The 19,642-nt window shown below is 58.7% G+C and overlaps 1 protein-coding gene across 2 annotated transcripts in view; it reads right to left on the minus strand.

Annotated features, from left to right (window-relative positions):
• Positions 1-18,926, minus strand: part of LOC139251256 (rootletin-like) — a 125,351-nt gene extending 106,425 nt beyond the window's left edge. For both annotated transcript variants that reach the window (XM_070873226.1, XM_070873227.1), the window contains exons 1-3: positions 18,751-18,926; positions 17,550-17,684; positions 11,068-11,211 (exon numbers count right to left, since the gene is read on the minus strand). In XM_070873226.1, coding sequence (XP_070729327.1) covers positions 11,068-11,211; positions 17,550-17,684; positions 18,751-18,912 — 441 coding nt within the window. In that variant the 5' untranslated portion in view covers positions 18,913-18,926. The remainder of the gene's footprint in view (positions 1-11,067; positions 11,212-17,549; positions 17,685-18,750) is intronic.
• Positions 18,927-19,642: the final 716 nt, after the last annotated feature.

The raw sequence follows: 19,642 nt of genomic DNA on the forward strand, positions 1-19,642 counted from the left end.
CCTGTTACACAGGAACAGGAGGCCCATTCAGTCCCTCGAGCCTGTTACACAGGAACAGGAGGAGGCCCATTCACCTCTCGAGCCTATTACACAGGAACAGGAGGCCCATTCAGTCCCTCGAGCCTGTTACACAGGAACAGGAGGAGGCCCATTCAGCCCCTCGAGCCTGTTACACAGGAACAGGAGGAGGCCCATTCAGCCCCTCGAGCCTGTTACACAGGAACAGGGGGAGGCCCATTCAGCCCCTCGAGCCTGTTACACAGGAACAGGAGGAGGCCCATTCAGCCCCTCGAGCCTGTTACACAGGAACAGGAAGAGGCCTATTCAGCCCCTCGAGCCTGTTACACAGGAACAGGAGGCCCATTCAGCCCCTCGAGCCTGTTACACAGGAACAGGAGGCCCATTCAGCCCCTCGAGCCTGTTACACAGGAACAGGAGGAGGCCCATTCAGCCCCTCGAGCCTGTTACACAGGAACAGGAGGCCCATTCAGCCCCTCGAGCCTGTTACACAGGAACAGGAGGAGGCCCATTCAGCCCCTCGAGCCTGTTACACAGGAACAGGAGGAGGCCCATTCAGCCCCTCGAGCCTGTTACACAGGAGCAGGAGGAGGCCCATTCAGCCCCTCGAGCCTGTTACACAGGAGCAGGAGGAGGCCCATTCAGCCCCTCGAGCCTGTTACACAGGAACAGGAGGAGGCCCATTCAGCCCCTCGAGCCTGTTAGACAGGAAAAGGAGGAGGCCCATTCAGCCCCTCGAGCCTGTTACACAGGAACAGGAGGAGGCCCATTCAGCCCCTCGAGCCTGTTACACAGGAACAGGAGGAGGCCCATTCAGCCCCTCGAGCCTGTTACACAGGAACAGGAGGAGGCCCATTCAGCCCCTCGAGCCTGTTACACAGGAACAGGAGGAGGCACATTCAGCCCCTCGAGCCTGTTACACAGGAGCAGGAGGAGGCCCATTCAGCCCCTCGAGCCTGTTACACAGGAACAAGAGGAGGCCCATTCAGCCCCTCGAGCCTGTTACACAGGAACAGGAGGAGGCCCATTCAGCCCCTCGAGCCTGTTACACAGGAACAGGAGGAGGCCCATTCAGTCCATCGAGCCTGTTACATAGGAACAGGAGGAGGCCCATTCAGCCCCTCGAGCCTGTTACACAGGAACAGGAGGAGGCCCATTCAGTCCCTCGAGCCAGTTACACAGCAACAGGAGGTAGCCCATTCAGCCTCTCGAGTCTGTTACACAGGAACAGGAGGAGGCCCATTCAGCCCCTCGAGCCAGTTACACAGGAACAGGAGGAGGCCCATTCAGCCCCTCGAGCCTGTTACACAGGAACAGGAGGAGGCCCATTCAGCCCCTCGAGCCTGTTACACAGGAACAGGAGGAGGCCCATTCAGCCCCTCGAGCCTGTTACACAGGAACAGGGGGAGGCCCATTCAGCCCCTCGAGCCTGTTGCACAGGATCAGGAGGAGGCCCATTCAGCCCCTCGAGCCTGTTACACAGGAACAGGAAGAGGCCTATTCAGCCCCTCGAGCCTGTTACACAGGAACAGGAGGCCCATTCAGCCCCTCGAGCCTGTTACACAGGAACAGGAGGCCCATTCAGCCCCTCGAGCCTGTTACACAGGAACAGGAGGAGGCCCATTCAGCCCCTCGAGCCTGTTACACAGGAACAGGAGGAGGCCCATTCAGCCCCTCGAGCCTGTTACACAGGAGCAGGAGGAGGCCCATTCAGCCCCTCGAGCCTGTTACACAGGAGCAGGAGGAGGCCCATTCAGCCCCTCGAACCTGTTACACAGGAACAGGAGGAGGCCCATTCAGCCCCTCGAGCCTGTTAGACAGGAAAAGGAGGAGGCCCATTCAGCCCTTCGAGCCTGTTACACAGGAACAGGAGGAGGCCCATTCAGCCCCTCGAGCCTGTTACACAGGAACAGGAGGAGGCCCATTCAGCCCCTCGAGCCTGTTACACAGGAACAGGAGGAGGCCCATTCAGCCCCTCGAGCCTGTTACACAGGAACAGGAGGAGGCACATTCAGCCCCTCGAGCCTGTTACACAGGAGCAGGAGGAGGCCCATTCAGCCCCTCGAGCCTGTTACACAGGAACAAGAGGAGGCCCATTCAGCCCCTCGAGCCTGTTACACAGGAACAGGAGGAGGCCCATTCAGCCCCTCGAGCCTGTTACACAGGAACAGGAGGAGGCCCATTCAGTCCATCGAGCCTGTTACACAGGAACAGGAGGAGGCCCATTCAGCCCCTCGAGCCTGTTACACAGGAACAGGAGGCCCATTCAGCCCCTCGAGTCTGTTACACAGGAACAGGAGGAGGCCCATTCACCCCTCGAGCCTGTTACACAGGAACAGGAGGCCCATTCAGTCCCTCGAGCCTGTTACACAGGAACAGGAGGAGGCCCATTCAGTCCATCGAGCCTGTTACACAGGAACAGGAGGAGGCCCATTCAGCCCCTCGAGCCTGTTACACAGGAACAGGAGGAGGCCCATTCAGCCCCTCGGCCTGTTACACAGGAACAGGAGGAGGCCCATTCACCCCTCGAGCCTGTTACACAGGAACAGGAGGCCCATTCAGTCCCTCGAGCCTGTTACACAGGAACAGGAGGCACATTCAGTCCCTCGAGCCTGTTACACAGGAACAGGAGGAGGCTCATTCAGCCCCTCGAGCCTGTTACACAGGAACAGGAGGAGGCGCATTCAGCCCCTCGAGCCTGTTACACAGGAACAGGAGGCCCATTCAGCCCCTCGAGCCTGTTACACAGGAACAGGAGGAGGCCCATTTAGCCCCTCGAGCCTGTTACACAGGAACAGTCAGGCCCATTCAGCCCCTCGAGCCTGTTACACAGGAACAGGAGGAGGCCCATTCAGCCCCTCGAGCCTGTTACACAGGAACAGGAGGCCCATTCAGTCCCTCGAGTCTGTTACACAGGAACAGGAGGCCCATTCAGTCCCTCGAGCCTGTTACACAGGAACAGGAGGCCCATTCAGCCCCTCGAGCCTGTTACACAGGAACAGGAGGCCCATTCAGCCCCTCGAGCCTGTTACACAGGAACAGGAGGCCCATTCAGTCCCTCGAGTCTGTTACACAGGAACAGGAGTCCCATTCAGCCCCTCGAGCCTGTTACACAGGACAGGAGGCCCATTCAGCCCCTCGAGCCTGTTACACAGGAACAGGAGGCCCATTCAGTCCCTCGAGTCTGTTACACAGGAACAGGAGGCCCATTCAGCCCCTCGAGCCTGTTACACAGGAACAGGAGGAGGCCCATTCAGTCCCTCGAGCCTGTTACACTGGAACAGGAGGCCCATTCAGCCCCTCGAGCCTGTTACACAGGAACAGGAGGAGGCCCATTCAGGCCCTCGAGCCTGTTACACAGGAACAGGAGGCCCATTCAGCCCCTCGAGCCTGTTACACAGGAACAGAGGAGGCCCATTCAGCCCCTCGAGCGTGTTACACAGGAACAGGAGGAGGCCCATTCAGCCCCTCGAGCCTGTTACACAGGAACAGGAAGTGGCCCATTCAGCCCCTCGAGCCTGTTACACAAGAACAGGAGGCCCATTCAGTCCCTCGAGCCTGTTACACAGGAACAGGAGGCCCATTCAGTCCCTCGAGCCTGTTACACAGGAACAGGAGGAGGCCCATTCAGCCCCTCGAGTCTGTTACACAGGAACAGGAGGCCCATTCAGTCCCTCGAGCCTGTTACACAGGAACAGGAGGAGGCTCATTCAGCCCCTCGAGCCTGTTACACAGGAACAGGAGGAGGCCCATTCAGCCCCTCGCGTCTGTTACACAGGAACAGGAGGCCCATTCAGCCCCTCGAGCCCGTTACACAGGAACAGGAGAAGGCCCATTCAGCCCCTCGCGTCTGTTACACAGGAACAGGAGGCCCATTCAGTCCCTCGAGCCTGTTACACAGGAACAGGAGGAGGCCCATTCAGTCCCTCGAGTCTGTTACACAGGAACAGGAGGAGGTCCATTCAGCCCCTCGAGCCTGTTACACAGGAACAGGAGGAGGCCCATTCAGCCCCTCGAGCCTGTTACACAGGAACAGGAGGAGGCCCATTCGGCCCCTCGAGTCTGTTACACAGGAACAGGAGGAGGCCCATTCAGCCCCTCGAGCCTGTTACACAGGAACAGGAGGAGGCCCATTCTGCCCCTCGAGTCTGTTACACAGGAACAGGAGGAGGCCCATTCGGCCCCTCGAGTCTGTTACACAGGAACAGGAGGAGGCCCATTCAGCCCCTCGAGCCTGTTACACAGGAACAGGAGGAGGCCCATTCAGCCCCTCGAGACTGTTACACAGGAACAGGAGGAGGCCCATTCAGCCCCTCGAGCCTGTTACACAGGAACAGGAGGAGGCCCATTCAGCCCCTCGAGCCTGTTACACAGGAACAGGAGGAGGCCCATTCAGCCCCTCGAGCCTGTTACACAGGAACAGGAAGAGGCCCATTCAGCCCCTCGGGCCTGTTACACAGGAACAGGATGAGGCCCATTCAGCCCCTTGAGCCTGTTGCACAGGAACAGGAGGAGGCCCATTCAGCCCCTCGAGCCTGTTACACAGGAACAGGAAGAGGCCCATTCAGCCCCTCGAGTCTGTTACACAGGAACAGGAGGAGGCCCATTCGGCCCCTCGAGCCTGTTACACAGGATCAGGAGGAGGCCCATTCAGCCCCTCGAGCCTGTTACACAGGAACAGGAGGCCCATTCAGCCCATCGAGCCTGTTACACAGGAACAGGAGGAGGCCCATTCAGCCCCTCGAGCCTGTTACACAGGAACAGGAGGAGGCCCATTCAGCCCCTCGAGTCTGTTACACAGGAACAGGAAGAGGCCCATTCAGCCCCTCGGGCCTGTTACACAGGAACAGGAGGAGGCCCATTCAGCCCCTCGAGTCTGTTACACAGGAACAGGAGGAGGCCCATTCAGCCCCTCGAGCCTGTTACACAGGAACAGGAGAAGGCCCATTCAGCCCCTCGAGCCTGTTTCACAGGAACAGGAGGAGGCCCATTCAGGCCCTCGAGCCTGTTACACAGGAACAGGAGGCCCATTCAGCCCCTCGAGCCTGTTACACAGGAACAGAGGAGGCCCATTCAGCCCCTCGAGCGTGTTACACAGGAACAGGAGGAGGCCCATTCAGCCCCTCGAGCCTGTTACACAGGAACAGGAGGAGGCCCATTCAGCCCCTCGAGCCTGTTACACAAGAACAGGAGGCCCATTCAGTCCCTCGAGCCTGTTACACAGGAACAGGAGGCCCATTCAGTCCCTCGAGCCTGTTACACAGGAACAGGAGGAGGCCCATTCAGCCCCTCGAGTCTGTTACACAGGAACAGGAGGCCCATTCAGTCCCTCGAGCCTGTTACACAGGAACAGGAGGAGGCTCATTCAGCCCCTCGAGCCTGTTACACAGGAACAGGAGGAGGCCCATTCAGCCCCTCGCGTCTGTTACACAGGAACAGGAGGCCCATTCAGCCCCTCGAGCCCGTTACACAGGAACAGGAGAAGGCCCATTCAGCCCCTCGCGTCTGTTACACAGGAACAGGAGGCCCATTCAGTCCCTCGAGCCTGTTACACAGGAACAGGAGGAGGCCCATTCAGTCCCTCGAGTCTGTTACACAGGAACAGGAGGAGGCCCATTCAGCCCCTCGAGCCTGTTACACAGGAACAGAGGAGGCCCATTCAGCCCCTCGAGCGTGTTACACAGGAACAGGAGGAGGCCCATTCAGCCCCTCGAGCCTGTTACACAGGAACAGGAGGAGGCCCATTCAGCCCCTCGAGCCTGTTACACAAGAACAGGAGGCCCATTCAGTCCCTCGAGCCTGTTACACAGGAACAGGAGGCCCATTCAGTCCCTCGAGCCTGTTACACAGGAACAGGAGGAGGCCCATTCAGCCCCTCGAGTCTGTTACACAGGAACAGGAGGCCCATTCAGCCCCTCGAGTCTGTTACACAGGAACAGGAGGCCCATTCAGTCCCTCGAGCCTGTTACACAGGAACAGGAGGAGGCCCATTCAGCCCCTCGAGCCTGTTACACAGGAACAGGAGGAGGCCCATTCAGCCCCTCGAGCCTGTTACACAGGAACAGGAGGAGGCCCATTCAGCCCCTCGAGACTGTTACACAGGAACAGGAGGAGACCCATTCAGCCCCTCGAGTCTGTTACACAGGAACAGGAGGAGGCCCATTCAGCCCCTCGAGCCTGTTACACAGGAACAGGAGGAGGCCCATTCGGCCCCTCGAGTCTGTTACACAGGAACAGGAGGAGGCCCATTCAGCCCCTCGAGCCTGTTACACAGGAACAGGAGGAGGCCCATTCAGCCCCTCGAGACTGTTACACAGGAACAGGAGGAGACCCATTCAGCCCCTCGAGCCTGTTACACAGGAACAGGAGGAGGCCCATTCAGCCCCTCGAGCCTGTTACACAGGAACAGGAGGAGGCCCATTCGGCCCCTCGAGTCTGTTACACAGGAACAGGAGGAGGCCCATTCAGCCCCTCGAGCCTGTTACACAGGAACAGGAGGAGGCCCATTCAGCCCCTCGAGTCTGTTACACAGGAACAGGAGGAGGCCCATTCGGCCCCTCGAGCCTGTTACACAGGAACAGGAGGAGACCCATTCAGCCCCTCGAGCCTGTTACACAGGAACAGGAGGAGGCCCATTCAGCCCCTCGAGCCTGTTACACAGGAGCAGGAAGAGGCCCATTCAGCCCCTCGGGCCTGTTACACAGGAACAGGAGGAGGCCCATTCAGCCCCTCGAGCCTGTTACACAGGAACAGGAGGAGGCCCATTCAGCCCCTCGAGCCTGTTACACAGGAACAGGAAGAGGCCCATTCAGCCCCTCGAGTCTGTTACACAGGAACAGGAGGAGGCCCATTCGGCCCCTCGAGCCTGTTACACAGGAACAGGAGGAGGCCCATTCAGCCCCTCGAGCCTGTTACACAGGAACAGGAGGCCCATTCAGCCCCTCGAGCCTGTTACACAGGAACAGGAGGAGGCCCATTCAGCCCCTCGAGCCTGTTACACAGGAACAGGAGGAGGCCCATTCAGCCCCTCGAGCCTGTTACACAGGAACAGGAAGAGGCCCATTCAGCCCCTCGGGCCTGTTACACAGGAGCAGGAGGAGGCCCATTCAGCCCCTCGAGTCTGTTACACAGGAACAGGAGGAGGCCCATTCAGCCCCTCGAGCCTGTTACACAGGAACAGGAGGAGGCCCATTCAGCCCCTCGAGTCTGTTACACAGGAACAGGAGGAGGCCCATTCAGCCCCTCGAGCCTGTTACACAGGAACAGGAGGAGGCCCATTCGGCCCCTCGAGTCTGTTACACAGAAACAGGAGGAGGCCCATTCGGCCCCTGGAGTCCGACCCACGATCCAATGAGATCGTGGCTGATATTCTATCTCAACTCCACTTCCCCGCCCGATCCCCATATCCTCCGATTCCCTTAATATCCAAATATCTCGGCCTTGAATATACTCAGCGACTGAGCCTCCACAGCCCTCTGGGGCAGAGAATTTCACAGGTTCACCTCCCTCAGTGAAGCAATTCCTCCTCATCTCTGTCCTAAATGGCCGACCCCTTATCCTGAGACTGTGTGACCCCTGGTTCCAGACTCCCCAGCCCCGGGGGGGGGGGAAACACCCTCCCTGCATCTACCCGGTCAATCCCAATGCGATCACCTCTCATTCTTCTCAACTCCAGAGAATTTCGGCATATTCCACTCAATCTCTCCTCATAGGACAATCCCCCCATCCCAGGAATCAGTCTGGTGAACCTTCGCTGCACTCCCTCTGTGGCAAGTATATCCTTCCTTAGGTAAGGAGACCGACACTGTGCACAATACTCCAGGTGCGGTCTCACCAAGGCCCTGTGTAACTGGAGTAAGACATCTTTAGTCTTATACTCAAATCCTCCTGTAATAAAGGCCAACATACCCTTTGCTTTCATAAGAACATAAGAAATAGGAGCAGGAGTCGGCCATTCGGCCCCTCGAGCCTGCTCCACCATTTAATACCATCATGGCTGATCTGATCATGGACACAGCTCCCCTTCCCTGCCCGCCCCCTTATCCCCTTATCGGTTAAGGAACTGTCTATCTCTGTCTTAAATATATTCAATGTCCCGGCTTCCACAGCTCTCTGAGGCAGCGAATTCCACAGATTTACAACCCTCTGAGAGAAGAAATTCCTCCTCATCTCAGTTTTAAATGGACGGCCCCTTATTCTAAGACCATGCCCCCTAGTTCTAGTCTCCCCCATCAGTGGGAACATCCTCTCTGCATCCACCTTGTCGAGCCCCTTCATCATCTGATACCTTTCGATAAGATCACCTCTCATTCTTCTGAATTCCAATGAGCAGAGGCCCAACCTCCTCAACCTTTCCTCATAAGTCAACCCCCTCATCCCCAGAATCAACCGAGTGAACCTTCTCTGAACTGCCTCCAAAGCAAGTATATCCTTTCGTAAATACGGAGACCAAAACTGCACGCACTACTCCAGGTGTGGCCTCACCAATACCCTGTATAACTGGAGCAAGACTTCCCTGCTTTTATACTCCATCCCCTTTGCAATAAAGGCCAAGATACCATTGGCCTTCCTGATCACTTGCTGTACCTGCAGACTAACCTTTTGTGTTTCATGCACAAGTAACCCCCAGGTCCCGCTGTACTGCGGCACTTTGCAATCTTTCTCCATTTAAATAGTAATGATTTTTTTCTAACCTGCATGTTAACTTTCAGTGATTGGTGAACAAGAACACCTAGGTCCCTCTGAACACCCACACTTCCCAATCGCCCAGCGTTTAAAGCAATACTCTGCTTTGCTATTTTTCCGACCAAAGTGGATAACCTCACAGATCTCCAAAGGGGCTGAAAGAGTGACATGTTTTTGTGGAATGGCCCAATGGGTTTGGCCTTTGAAAGTCCCGATGGGATGGGACTGAACCACACAGACACACACACACAGGGAATGAAAGGCCCAGCCTCCGTCCCTGACCTGTGCTGAGTTAGCCTGATCTCCTCACCCTCCCCCCGGTGTTGGGGGTTAAGGAGCTACAATCGGATTCAGTGTCCCTGGATTAAGGACGGTGTGGAGGGCGTGTGGGCAAATAATGTCACGGTTCCTGCTCTCAATCAGACACCCAGTGAATCCTGCCGGAAAGAGCGCAAGGCGGGGCGTGGAGGGTGAGGACTAGGATTTGGTGCTTCCTCCTGCAGTCGAATTGCCCGACTGGTTTTCGCGGGGCAAGGGCGGGGGGTGTCGCGGGGAGGAAGCGAGATCAGGGAGGAAGTGTTCAAACCCCCACCAGGGTTCCCCCGTCACTTGCCCCATCGCCCCCCCGCCTCCGTCGCCCCCAGGGTTTAGAGGTCAAGGGTCAGGGGGAGCTCGCACAAAGTCACGAGCCTCCCTTGAAGCGGTATATCCCCGCCCCGCGCGCGGGCAGGGCGAGGGTTGACTGACCGGCCATGATATGTGCAAGGCAAAAAGCAGAAGGCTCTCTTGAAAGTGATCCACGTGAGACTTTGCTCCCTAACCTGAGACACAAAGGAGAGAGACCAAGTGGGCTTAAACACGGGGGGGGGACTGGCTCATGGAACGGTCCATCATACAGGAACACGGGGTAGATCTACCTGTGGGACAGTCCATTATACAGGAGTCAGGGGAGAGCTCCCGTGGGACAGTCCATTATACAAGAGCATGGGGAGATCTACTTGTGGGGCAGTCCATTATACTGGAGCCATGGGGAGGTCTACCTGTGGGGGCAGTCCATTATACAGGAGCCAGAGGGAGATCTACCTGTGGGACAGTCCATTATGCAGGAGCCAGAGGGAGATCTACCTGTGGGACAGTCCATTATGCAGGAGCCAGGGGGAGATCTACCTGTGGAACAGTCCATTATACAGGAGCACGGGAGGGGGGGGGGTAGAAGATCGCTCCAGACGCAGAACAGTCCATTATTCAGAGAGGGGGGGGAACGCTCTGGACATGGAACAGTCCATTATACAGAAGGGGGTAACTCCACCATTGTGGAACAGTCCATGATACAGAAGGGGGGGGGGGAACTCCACCTGTGGGACAGTCCATTATACAGAAGGGGGGAACTCCACCTGTGGGACAGTCCATTATACAGAAGGGGGGGAGTGCTGTGTGGAACAGTCCATTGTACAGAAGGAGGGGAGTTCTGTGTGGAACAATCCATTGTACAGAAGGGGGGGAGCTCTGTGTGGAACAGTCCATTGTACAGAAGGGGGGGAGCTCTGTGTTGAACAGCCCATTGTACAGAAGAGGGGGGAGCTCTGTGTGGAACAGTCTATTGTACAGAAGGGAGGGAGCTCTGTGTGGAACAGTCCATTATACAGAAGGGGGGGAGCTCTGTGTGGAACAGTCCATTGTACAGAAGGGAGGGAGCTCTGTGTGGAACAGTCTATTGTACAGAAGGGGGAGCTCTGTGTGGACCAGTCCATTGTACAGAAGGGGGGGAGCTCTGTGTGGAACAGCCCATTGTACAGAAGGGGCGGAGCTCTGTGTGGAACAGCCCATTGTACAGAAGGGGGGAGCTCTGTGTGGAACAGCCCATTGTACAGAAGGGGGGGAGCTCTGTGTGGAACAGCCCATTGGACAGAAGAGCTGGGGAGCACTGTGTGGAACAGTCCATTGTACAGAAGGGAGGGAGCTCTGTGTGGAACAGTCCATTGTACAGAAGGGGGGAGCTCTGTGTGGAACAGCCCATTGTACAGAAGAGGGGGGGAGCTCTGTGTGGAACAGCCCATTGGACAGAAGGGAGGGAGCTCTGTGTGGAACAGTCCATTGTACAGAAGGGGGGGAGCTCTGTGTGGAATAGCCCATTGTACAGAAGAGGGGGGGAGCTCTGTGTGGAACAGCCCATTGGACAGAAGGGGGGGAGCTCTGTGTGGAACAGTCCATTGGACAGAAGGGGGGGAGCTCTGTGTGGAACAGCCCATTGTACAGAAGGGGGGGAGCTCTGTGTGGAACAGCCCATTGTACAGAAGAGGGGGGGAGCACTGTAGGCCGAAGCCCCACGAACCGCGCTGGGGTTGGGGCCACCGACGGCCTCACCTCCCGCAGAGCCTGGTCCCGCTCGGCCGTGCGTCGGTTGAGCAGCTCCTTGGCGTGCTTCTCCTCGCGCTCGCGATGGGCCTCGGCCTCCTGCAGCTGGGCGCGGACATCCTGGAGCTCGCCGCCGAACGTCGCCATCGCCTCCTGGTGGGGGGAGCAGGGAGGCCGCTCAGGCAATGCAACACGTTCCAAACAAAGACAGACCTGCATTTATATAGCACCTACCACCACCACCGGACGTCCCGGAGCGCCTCACGGCCAATGACGTACCTTTGGGAGTGTAGTCGCTGTTGTATTGTGGGAAACGCAACAGCCAATTTGTGCACAGCAAGATCCCACACACAGCAATGTGGTAATGACCCGGATCATCTGTTTTAGTTGGTCAAGGGATAAATATTGGCCCCAGGACACCGGGGAGAACTCTCCTGCTCTTCTTCCAAATAGTGCCCCGAGATCTTTTACATCCATCTGAGAGCAGACGGGGCCTCGGTTTAACGTCTCATCTGAAAGACAGCACCTCCGACAGTGCGGCACTCCCTCAGTACTGCCCCTCCGACAGTGCGGCACTCCCTCAGTACTGCCCCTCCGACAGTGTGGCATTCCCTCAGTACTGCCCCTCCGACAGTGCGGTGCTCCCTCAGTACTGCCCCTCCGACAGTGCAGCACTCCCTCAGTACTGCCCCTCCGACAGTGTGGCACTCCCTCAGTACTGCCCCTCCGACAGTGCGGTACTCCCTCAGTACTGCCCCTCCGACAGTGCGGCACTCCCTCAGTACTGCCCCTCCGACAGTGCGGCACTCGCTCAGTACTGCCCCTCCGACAGTGTGGCACTCCCTCAGTACTGCCCCTCCAACAGTGCGGCAATCCCTCAGTACTGCCCCTCCGACAGCGCAGTGTGGCACTCCCTCAGTACTGCCCCTCCGACAGCGCGGCACTCCCTCAGTACTGCCCCTCCGACAGCGCGGCACTCCCTCAGTACTGCCCCTCCGACAGTGCGGCACTCCCTCAGTACTGCCCCTCCGACAGTGCGGCGCTCCCTCAGTACTGCCCCTCCGACAGTGCGGCGCTCCCTCAGTACTGCCCCTCCAACAGCGCAGTGCGGCGCTCCCTCAGTATTGCCCCTCTGACAATGCGGCACTCCCTCAGTACTGCCCCTCCAACAGCGCAGTACAGCACTCCCTCAGCACTGCCCCTCCGACAGTGCAGTACCGTGCTCCCTCAGTACTGCCCCTCCGACAGTGCGGCACTCCCTCAGTACTGCCCCTCCGACAGTGCGGCACTCCCTCAGTACTGCCCCTCCGACAGTGCAGTGCGGCACTCCCTCAGCACTGCCCCTCCGACAGTGCGGCGCTCCCTCAGTACTGCCCCTCCGACAGTGCGGCACTCCCTCAGTACTGCCCCTCCGACAGTGCGGCGCTCCCTCAGTACTGCCCCTCCGACAGTGAGGCGCTCCCTCAGTACTGCCCCTCCGACAGTGCGGCACTCCCTCAGTACTGCCCCTCCGACAGTGCGGCGCTCCCTCAGTACTGCCCCTCCGACAGTGCGGCACTTCCTCAGTACTGCCCCTCCGACAGTGCGGCACTCCCTCAGTACTGCCCCTCCGACAGTGCGGCGCTCCCTCAGTACTGCCCCTCCGACAGGGCGGCACTCCCTCAGTACTGCCCCTCCGACAGGGCGGCACTCCCTCAGTACTGCCCCTCCGACAGTGTGGCGCTCCCTCAGTACTGCCCCTCCGACAGTGCGGCACTCCCTCAGTACTGCCCCTCCGACAGTGCAGCACTCCCTCAGTACTGCCCCTCCGACAGTGCAGCACTCCCTCAGTACTGCCCCTCCGATAGTGCAGTACGGCGCTCCCTCAGTACTGCCCCTCCGACAGTGCGGCACTCCCTCAGTACTGCCCCTCCGACAGTGCGGCGCTCCCTCAGTACTGCCCCTCCGACAGTGCGGCGCTCCCTCAGTACTGCCCCTCCGACAGTGCGGCACTCCCTCAGTACTGCCCCTCCGACAGTGCGGCGCTCCCTCAGTACTGCCCCTCCGACAGTGCGGCACTCCCTCAGTACTGCCCCTCCGACAGTGCGGCGCTCCCTCAGTACTGCCCCTCCAACAGCGCAGTACAGCACTCCCTCAGCACTGCCCCTCCGACAGTGCGGCACTCCCTCAGTACTGTCCCTCCGACAGTGCGGCACTCCCTCAGTACTGCCCCTCCGACAGTGCGGCACTCCCTCAGTACTGCCCCTCCGACAGTGCGGCACTCCCTCAGTACTGCCCCTCCGACAGTGCGGCACTCCCTCAGTACTGCCCCTCCGACAGTGTGGCACTCCCTCAGTACTGCCCCTCCGACAGTGTGGCACTCCCTCAGTACTGCCCCTCCGACAGCGCAGTGCGGTGCTCCCTCAGTACTGCCCCTCCGACAGCGCAGTGTGGTGCTCCCTCAGTACTGCGGGAGTGTCAGCCGAGATGTTTGTGCTGAAGTCCCTGGAGTGGGACTCGAACACACAACCTTCTGGCTCAGGGGCGAGTTAAGAAACAAAAAAAGAATCTCGATAGGGCGCAAATGCAAATGGCAGAATCGTCAAGAGCTGCCGTGAGACCGACAGAGAAGAATAAATAATCGAGGGTCAGGGGTCAGGGTCTGACATTGGTGAACTCCATGCTGAGACCAGAAGACTGTAAAGTGCCCAAACGGAAGATGGGGTGCTGTCCCTTGAGCTTGCGTTGAGCTGCGTTGGAACAGTGTCGGAGACCGAGGACAGAGAGGTCGGAGCGGGAGTGGGGCAGAGAATTAAAGTGACAGGCCACCGGAACCTCGGGGTCACGCTGACCGACTGAGCGGTGGTGTTGCACAAGTCACTCGCCCAATCTGCGTTTGGTCAGTGACGCCCGATCGAGGCTCATTTCCTGCTGACCTTGTCCCATTCCCGTCTCCGTTTGCCCTGCACCTTCCTCGGATCAGCCGTCATCAGCGCAGACGGTCCCTCGAGGCGAGGGTTTTCCTCCACAGCCAAAACAAGGATAATTTCACAGGTGTTGCAATGGAGGAGCTAATATTCCAGATCCCGAACTCCATCCTGAAGGCAGGAAGACACAGAAACATAGAAAATAGGTGCAGGAGTGGGCCATTGGGCCCTTCGAGCCTGCACCACCATTCAATAAGATCATGGCTGATCATTCCCTCAGTACCCCTTTCCTGCTTTCTCTCCATACCCCTTGGTCCCTTTAGCCGTAAGGGCCATATCTAACTCCCTCTGGAATATATCCAATGAACTGGCCTCAACAACTCTCTGCGGCCGGGAATTCCACAGGTTCACAACTCTCTGAGTGAAGAAGTTTCTCCTCATCTCGGTCCTAAATGGCCCACCCCTTATCCTTAGACTGTGTCCCCTGGTTCTGGACTTCCCCAACATCGGGAACATTCTTCCTGCATCTAACCTGTCCCGTCCCGTCAGAATTTTATATGTTTCTATGAGATCCCCTCTCATCCTTCTAAATTCCAGTGAATATGAGCCCAGTCGATCCAGTCTTTCTTCATATGTCAGTCCTGCCATCCCGGGAATCAGTCTGGTGAACCTTCGCTGCACTCCCTCAATAGCAAGAACGTCCTTCCTCAGATTAGGAGACCAAAACTGCACACAATATTCCAGGTGTGGCCTCACCAAGGCCGGTGGCTGGGTTAACCAGGACGACTGGAGACTGGGTCTGCTGCACGGGCCCAGTGCACACACATATCCCACAGTGTGGGCTGGGCCCGTGCTGACCCTGGGCCCTCGCCTCTCCCGGGCCCCCCGAACTCTCGCCTCTCCCGGGCCCCCCGAACTCTCGCCTCTCCCGGGCCCCTCGAACTCTCGCCTCTCCCGGGCCCCCCGAACTCTCGCCTCTCCCGGGCCCCCCGAACTCTCACCTCTCCCGGGCCCCCCGAACTCTCGCCTCTCCCGGGCCCCCCGAACTCTCGCCTCTCCCGGGCCCCCCGAACTCTCGCCTCTCCCGGGCCCCCCGAACTCTCGCCTCTCCCGGGCCCCCCGAACTCTCGCCTCTCCCGGGCCCCCCGAACTCTCGCCTCTCCCGGGCCCCCCGAACTCTCGCCTCTCCCGGGCCCCCGAACTCTCGCTTCTCCCGGGCCCCCGAACTCTCGCCTCTCCCGGGCCCCCCGAACTCTCGCCTCTCCCGGGCCCCCCGAACTCTCGCCTCTCCCGGGCCCCCCGAACTCTCGCCTCGCCCGGGCCCCCCGAACTCTCGCCTCTCCCGGGCCCCCCGAACTCTCGCCTCTCCCGGGCCCCCCGAACTCTCGTCTCTCCCGGGCCCCCGAACTCTCGCCTCTCCCGGGCCCCCGAACTCTCGCCTCTCCCGGGCCCCCCGAACTCTCGCCTCTCCCGGGCCCCCCGAACTCTCGCCTCTCCCGGGCCCCCGAACTCTCGCCTCTCCCGGGCCCCCGAACTCTCGCCTCTCCCGGGCCCCCCGAACTCTCGCTTCTCCTGGGCCCCCGAACTCTCGCCTCTCCCGGGCCCCCCGAACTCTCGCCTCTCCCGGGCCCCCGAACTCTCGCCTCTCCCGGGCCCCCGAACTCTCGCCTCTCCCGGGCCCCTCGAACTCTCGCCTCTCCCGGGCCCCCGAACTCTCGCCTCTCCCGGGCCCCTCGAACTCTCGCCTCTCCCGGGCCCCCCGAACTCTCGCCTCTCCCGGGCCCCCCGAACTCTCGCCTCTCCCGGGCCCCCCGAACTCTCGCCTCTCCCGGGCCCCCCGAACTCTCGCCTCTCCCGGGCCCCCCGAACTCTCGCCTCTCCCGGGCCCCCCGAACTCTCGCCTCTCCCGGGCCCCCCGAACTCTCGCCTCTCCCGGGCCCTCGAACTCTCGCCTCTCCCGGGCCCCTCGAACTCTCGCCTCTCCCGGGCCCCCCGAACTCTCGCCTCTCCCGGGCCCCCCGAACTCTCGCCTCTCCCGGGCCCCCCGAACTCTCGCCTCTCCCGGGCCCCCCGATCAGGTCCCTCTACCAATCTCTCGCCGCTCCTTCGCCCCCTGACCTCAGCGCTCCTGCTGTACCTGCCCACGCTCCAATCACCGACCTGCGCCCTGATGATGTCGTTCTTCACTGCCGTCGCTCTCCGGGCACCAGCTCGCGCTTTACCTTGCAGAGGTAGGCCCCCACGCTGCTCCCACTGTCACGCAGCCGTCAGCGGGCTCTTCGATTCGCTGAACCAGGGCACCTTGACCAAAAGCCACGGCCTCTGTGCACTGGCCCAGATGACCCAACGAGCGCAAACAGACCTTTAGTACTTGCTGCGAGTCTCGCCTCTCCCGATTTATTGCTGCCGGGGACAGTCCGACCGCTTCTGAGTCCCCCGATGGGAGGCAGATGCAGCTCTGACACAAAAGTGAAATACTGCCCGTGCTGCAATTTCCAATAACCAACAGAATATGCTGGAAATATCAGCGGGCCAGGAGCATCTGTGGAAGGCAGTTCACACGAAGGATCATCGAGCCGAAACGTTAATTCCGGGAGCCAATGTAGATACGATAAAAAAAGCTTTATTATTTAACTGACTGGATTTTTTGAGGATGTAACTGACAGGGTAGATAAAGGGGAGCCAGTAGATGGAGTATATTTGGCTACGTTATACTCAGTCCCTTCTTCCAAGTCGTTAATATCATCATCATCAGAGGCAGTCCCTCGGAATCGAGGAAGACTTGCCTCCACTCTAACAGTGAGTTCTCAGGTGACTGAACCGTCCAATACGGGAACCACAGTCCCTGTCACAGGTGGGACAGACAGTGGTTGAGGGAAGGGGAGGGTGGGACTGGTTTGCCGCACGCTCCTTCCGCTGCCTGCGCTTGGTCTCTGCACGCTCTCGGCGACGAGACTCGAGGTGCTCAGCGCCCTCCCGGATGCACTTCCTCCACTTAGGGGCGGACTGGTCTTTGGGCCAGGGACTCCCAGGTGTGGGTGGGGATGTTGCACTTTATCAGGGAGGGTGTCCCTTGTAACGTTTCCTCTGCCCACCTGGGGCTCGCTTGCCGTGAGGGAGTTCCGAGTAGAGCGCTCGCTTTGGGAGTCTCGTGTCGGGGACGTGCGGACAATGTGGCCCTGCCCAGCGGGGCTGGTCGAGTGTGGTCAGTGCTTCGATGCTGGGGATGTTGGCCTGGTCGAGGACGCTAACGTTGGTGCGTCTGTCCTCCCGGGGGATTTGTAGGATCTTGCGGAGACAGCGTCGGTGGTATTTCTCCAGCGACTTGAGGTGTCTACTGTACATGGTCCATGTCTCTGATCGGATCAGCCATGATCGCATTAAATGGCGGAGCAGGCTCGAGGGGCCGTATGGCCAACTCCTGCTCCTAATTCTAATGTTTCTTACGTTTCCGCGCGGTGTCACATTCTGACTTACGCTGCGCTGCAGCACCTCGGGATATGTAAGCGGCTACGCCAATGCAATTTGCTGTTGCTGCTCCGAAGTGAAGTGAGCGAACGTTTCTCAAGGCCTGTCCCTCCCTACCTGCTCCTGCTCCTTGACTCTGGCAGTTTCCCGTCTCTGATTGTCGAGCTGCTCCCGGGTGTTGGTCAGGTCTCGTTGGGCCACGGCGAGATTGTCGACCAGGAGAGCCTTCTCCGATTCATTCGCCAACAGAACCTGTGCAGGCGGCAGTCTCAGGGTGAGTCCGGGAACCAGAAACAGGACCTTACCAACACGATGGAGAATCCCAATGGACCCAAACCCCTTCCCATTCACTCCCACTGTACACAATCCCAATGGACCCAAACCCCTTCCCATTCACTCCCACTGTACACAATCCCAATGGACCCAAACCCCTTCCCATTCACTCCCATTACACACAATCCCAATGGACCCAAACCCCTTCCCATTCACTCCCACTGTACCAATCCCAATGGACCCAAACCTCTTCCTATTCACTCCCACTGTACACAATCCCAATGGACCCAAACCCTTCACATTCACTCCCCCCGTAAACAATCTCAATGGACCCAACCCCCTTCCCATTCACTCCCATTACACACAATCCCAATGGACCCAAACCCCTTCCCATTCACTCCCATTACATACAATCCCAATGGACCCAAACCTCTTCCTATTCACTCCCACTGTACACAATCCCAATGGACCCAAACTCCTTCCCATTCACTCCCACTGTACACAATCCCAATGGACCAAAACCCCTTCCCATTCACTCCCACTGTACACAATCCCATTGGACCCAAACCCCTTCCCATTCACTCCCACTGTACACAATCCCAATGGACCCAAACCCCTTCCCATTCACTCCCATTGTACACAATCCCAATGGACCCAAACCCCTTCCCATTCACTCCCACTGTACACAATCCCAATGGACCCAAACCCCTTCCTATTCACTCCCACTGTACACAATCCCAATGGACCCAAACCCCTTCCCATTCACTCCCACTGTACACAATCCCCATGGACCCAAACTCCTTCCCATTCACTCCCACTGTACACAATCCCAATGGACCCAAACTCCTTCCCATTCACTCCCATTGCACACAATCCCAATGGACCCAAACTCCTTCCCATTCACTCCCACTGTACACTATCCCAATGGACCCAAACCCCTTCCCATTCACTCCCACAGGCCGGTGATGGGGGCTAGGCCTTTCCTGCTCTCCCTGTCCCGACCCCCACGGGGGCTGACCCCTGACCTGTGACCTGCGGCCCTCACCTGCTCCCTGTCGCTCTGGGCCTGAGCGATGATCTTGTCTCGCTCGTCCTGGAGACCAGCGATGGTTCGGCCGAGCTCCTCAGCCCTCTGCTCCTGGCGTTCCGCTGTGTGCTCCATCTCCTGCCGGAGCTGGGAAACAGTCTCCCTCTGCTGGGCCGACATCGTCACCTGCAGAGCTCGCTGGGGCGGGGGATAGGGGAAAGGCAGGGCGCGGGCCAGGGTGTGGGGGGGAAACACACCTTCAGTCAGTGATACACACCCAGACAGACAGACAGACAGACAGACACTCACTCACTCACTCACTCACACACTCACTCACTCACTCACTCACTCACTCACTCACTCACACACTCACTCACACACTCACACACTCACTCACTCACTCACTCACACACTCACTCACTCACTCACACACTCACTCACTCACACACTCACTCACACACTCACACACTCACACACTCACTCACTCACTCACACACTCACTCACACACTCAGTCACTCACACTCACACACTCACTCACACACTCACTCACTCACTCACACACTCACTCACACACTCACTCACTCACACACTCACTCACTCACTCACTCACACACTCACACACTCACTCAGTCACTCTCACACACTCACACTCACACACTCACTCACTCACACACTCACTCACTCACACACTCACTCACACACTCACTCACTCACTCACACACTCACTCACTCACACACTCACTCACTCACTCACACACTCACTCACACACTCACTCACTCACACACTCACTCACTCACACACTCACTCACACACTCACTCACACACTCACACACTCACACACTCACACACTCACTCACTCACACACTCACTCACACACTCAGTCACTCACACTTACACACTCACTCACT

Source organism: Pristiophorus japonicus, unplaced genomic scaffold, assembly GCF_044704955.1.
Source record: "Pristiophorus japonicus isolate sPriJap1 unplaced genomic scaffold, sPriJap1.hap1 HAP1_SCAFFOLD_427, whole genome shotgun sequence".
NCBI lineage: Eukaryota > Metazoa > Chordata > Chondrichthyes > Pristiophoridae > Pristiophorus > Pristiophorus japonicus.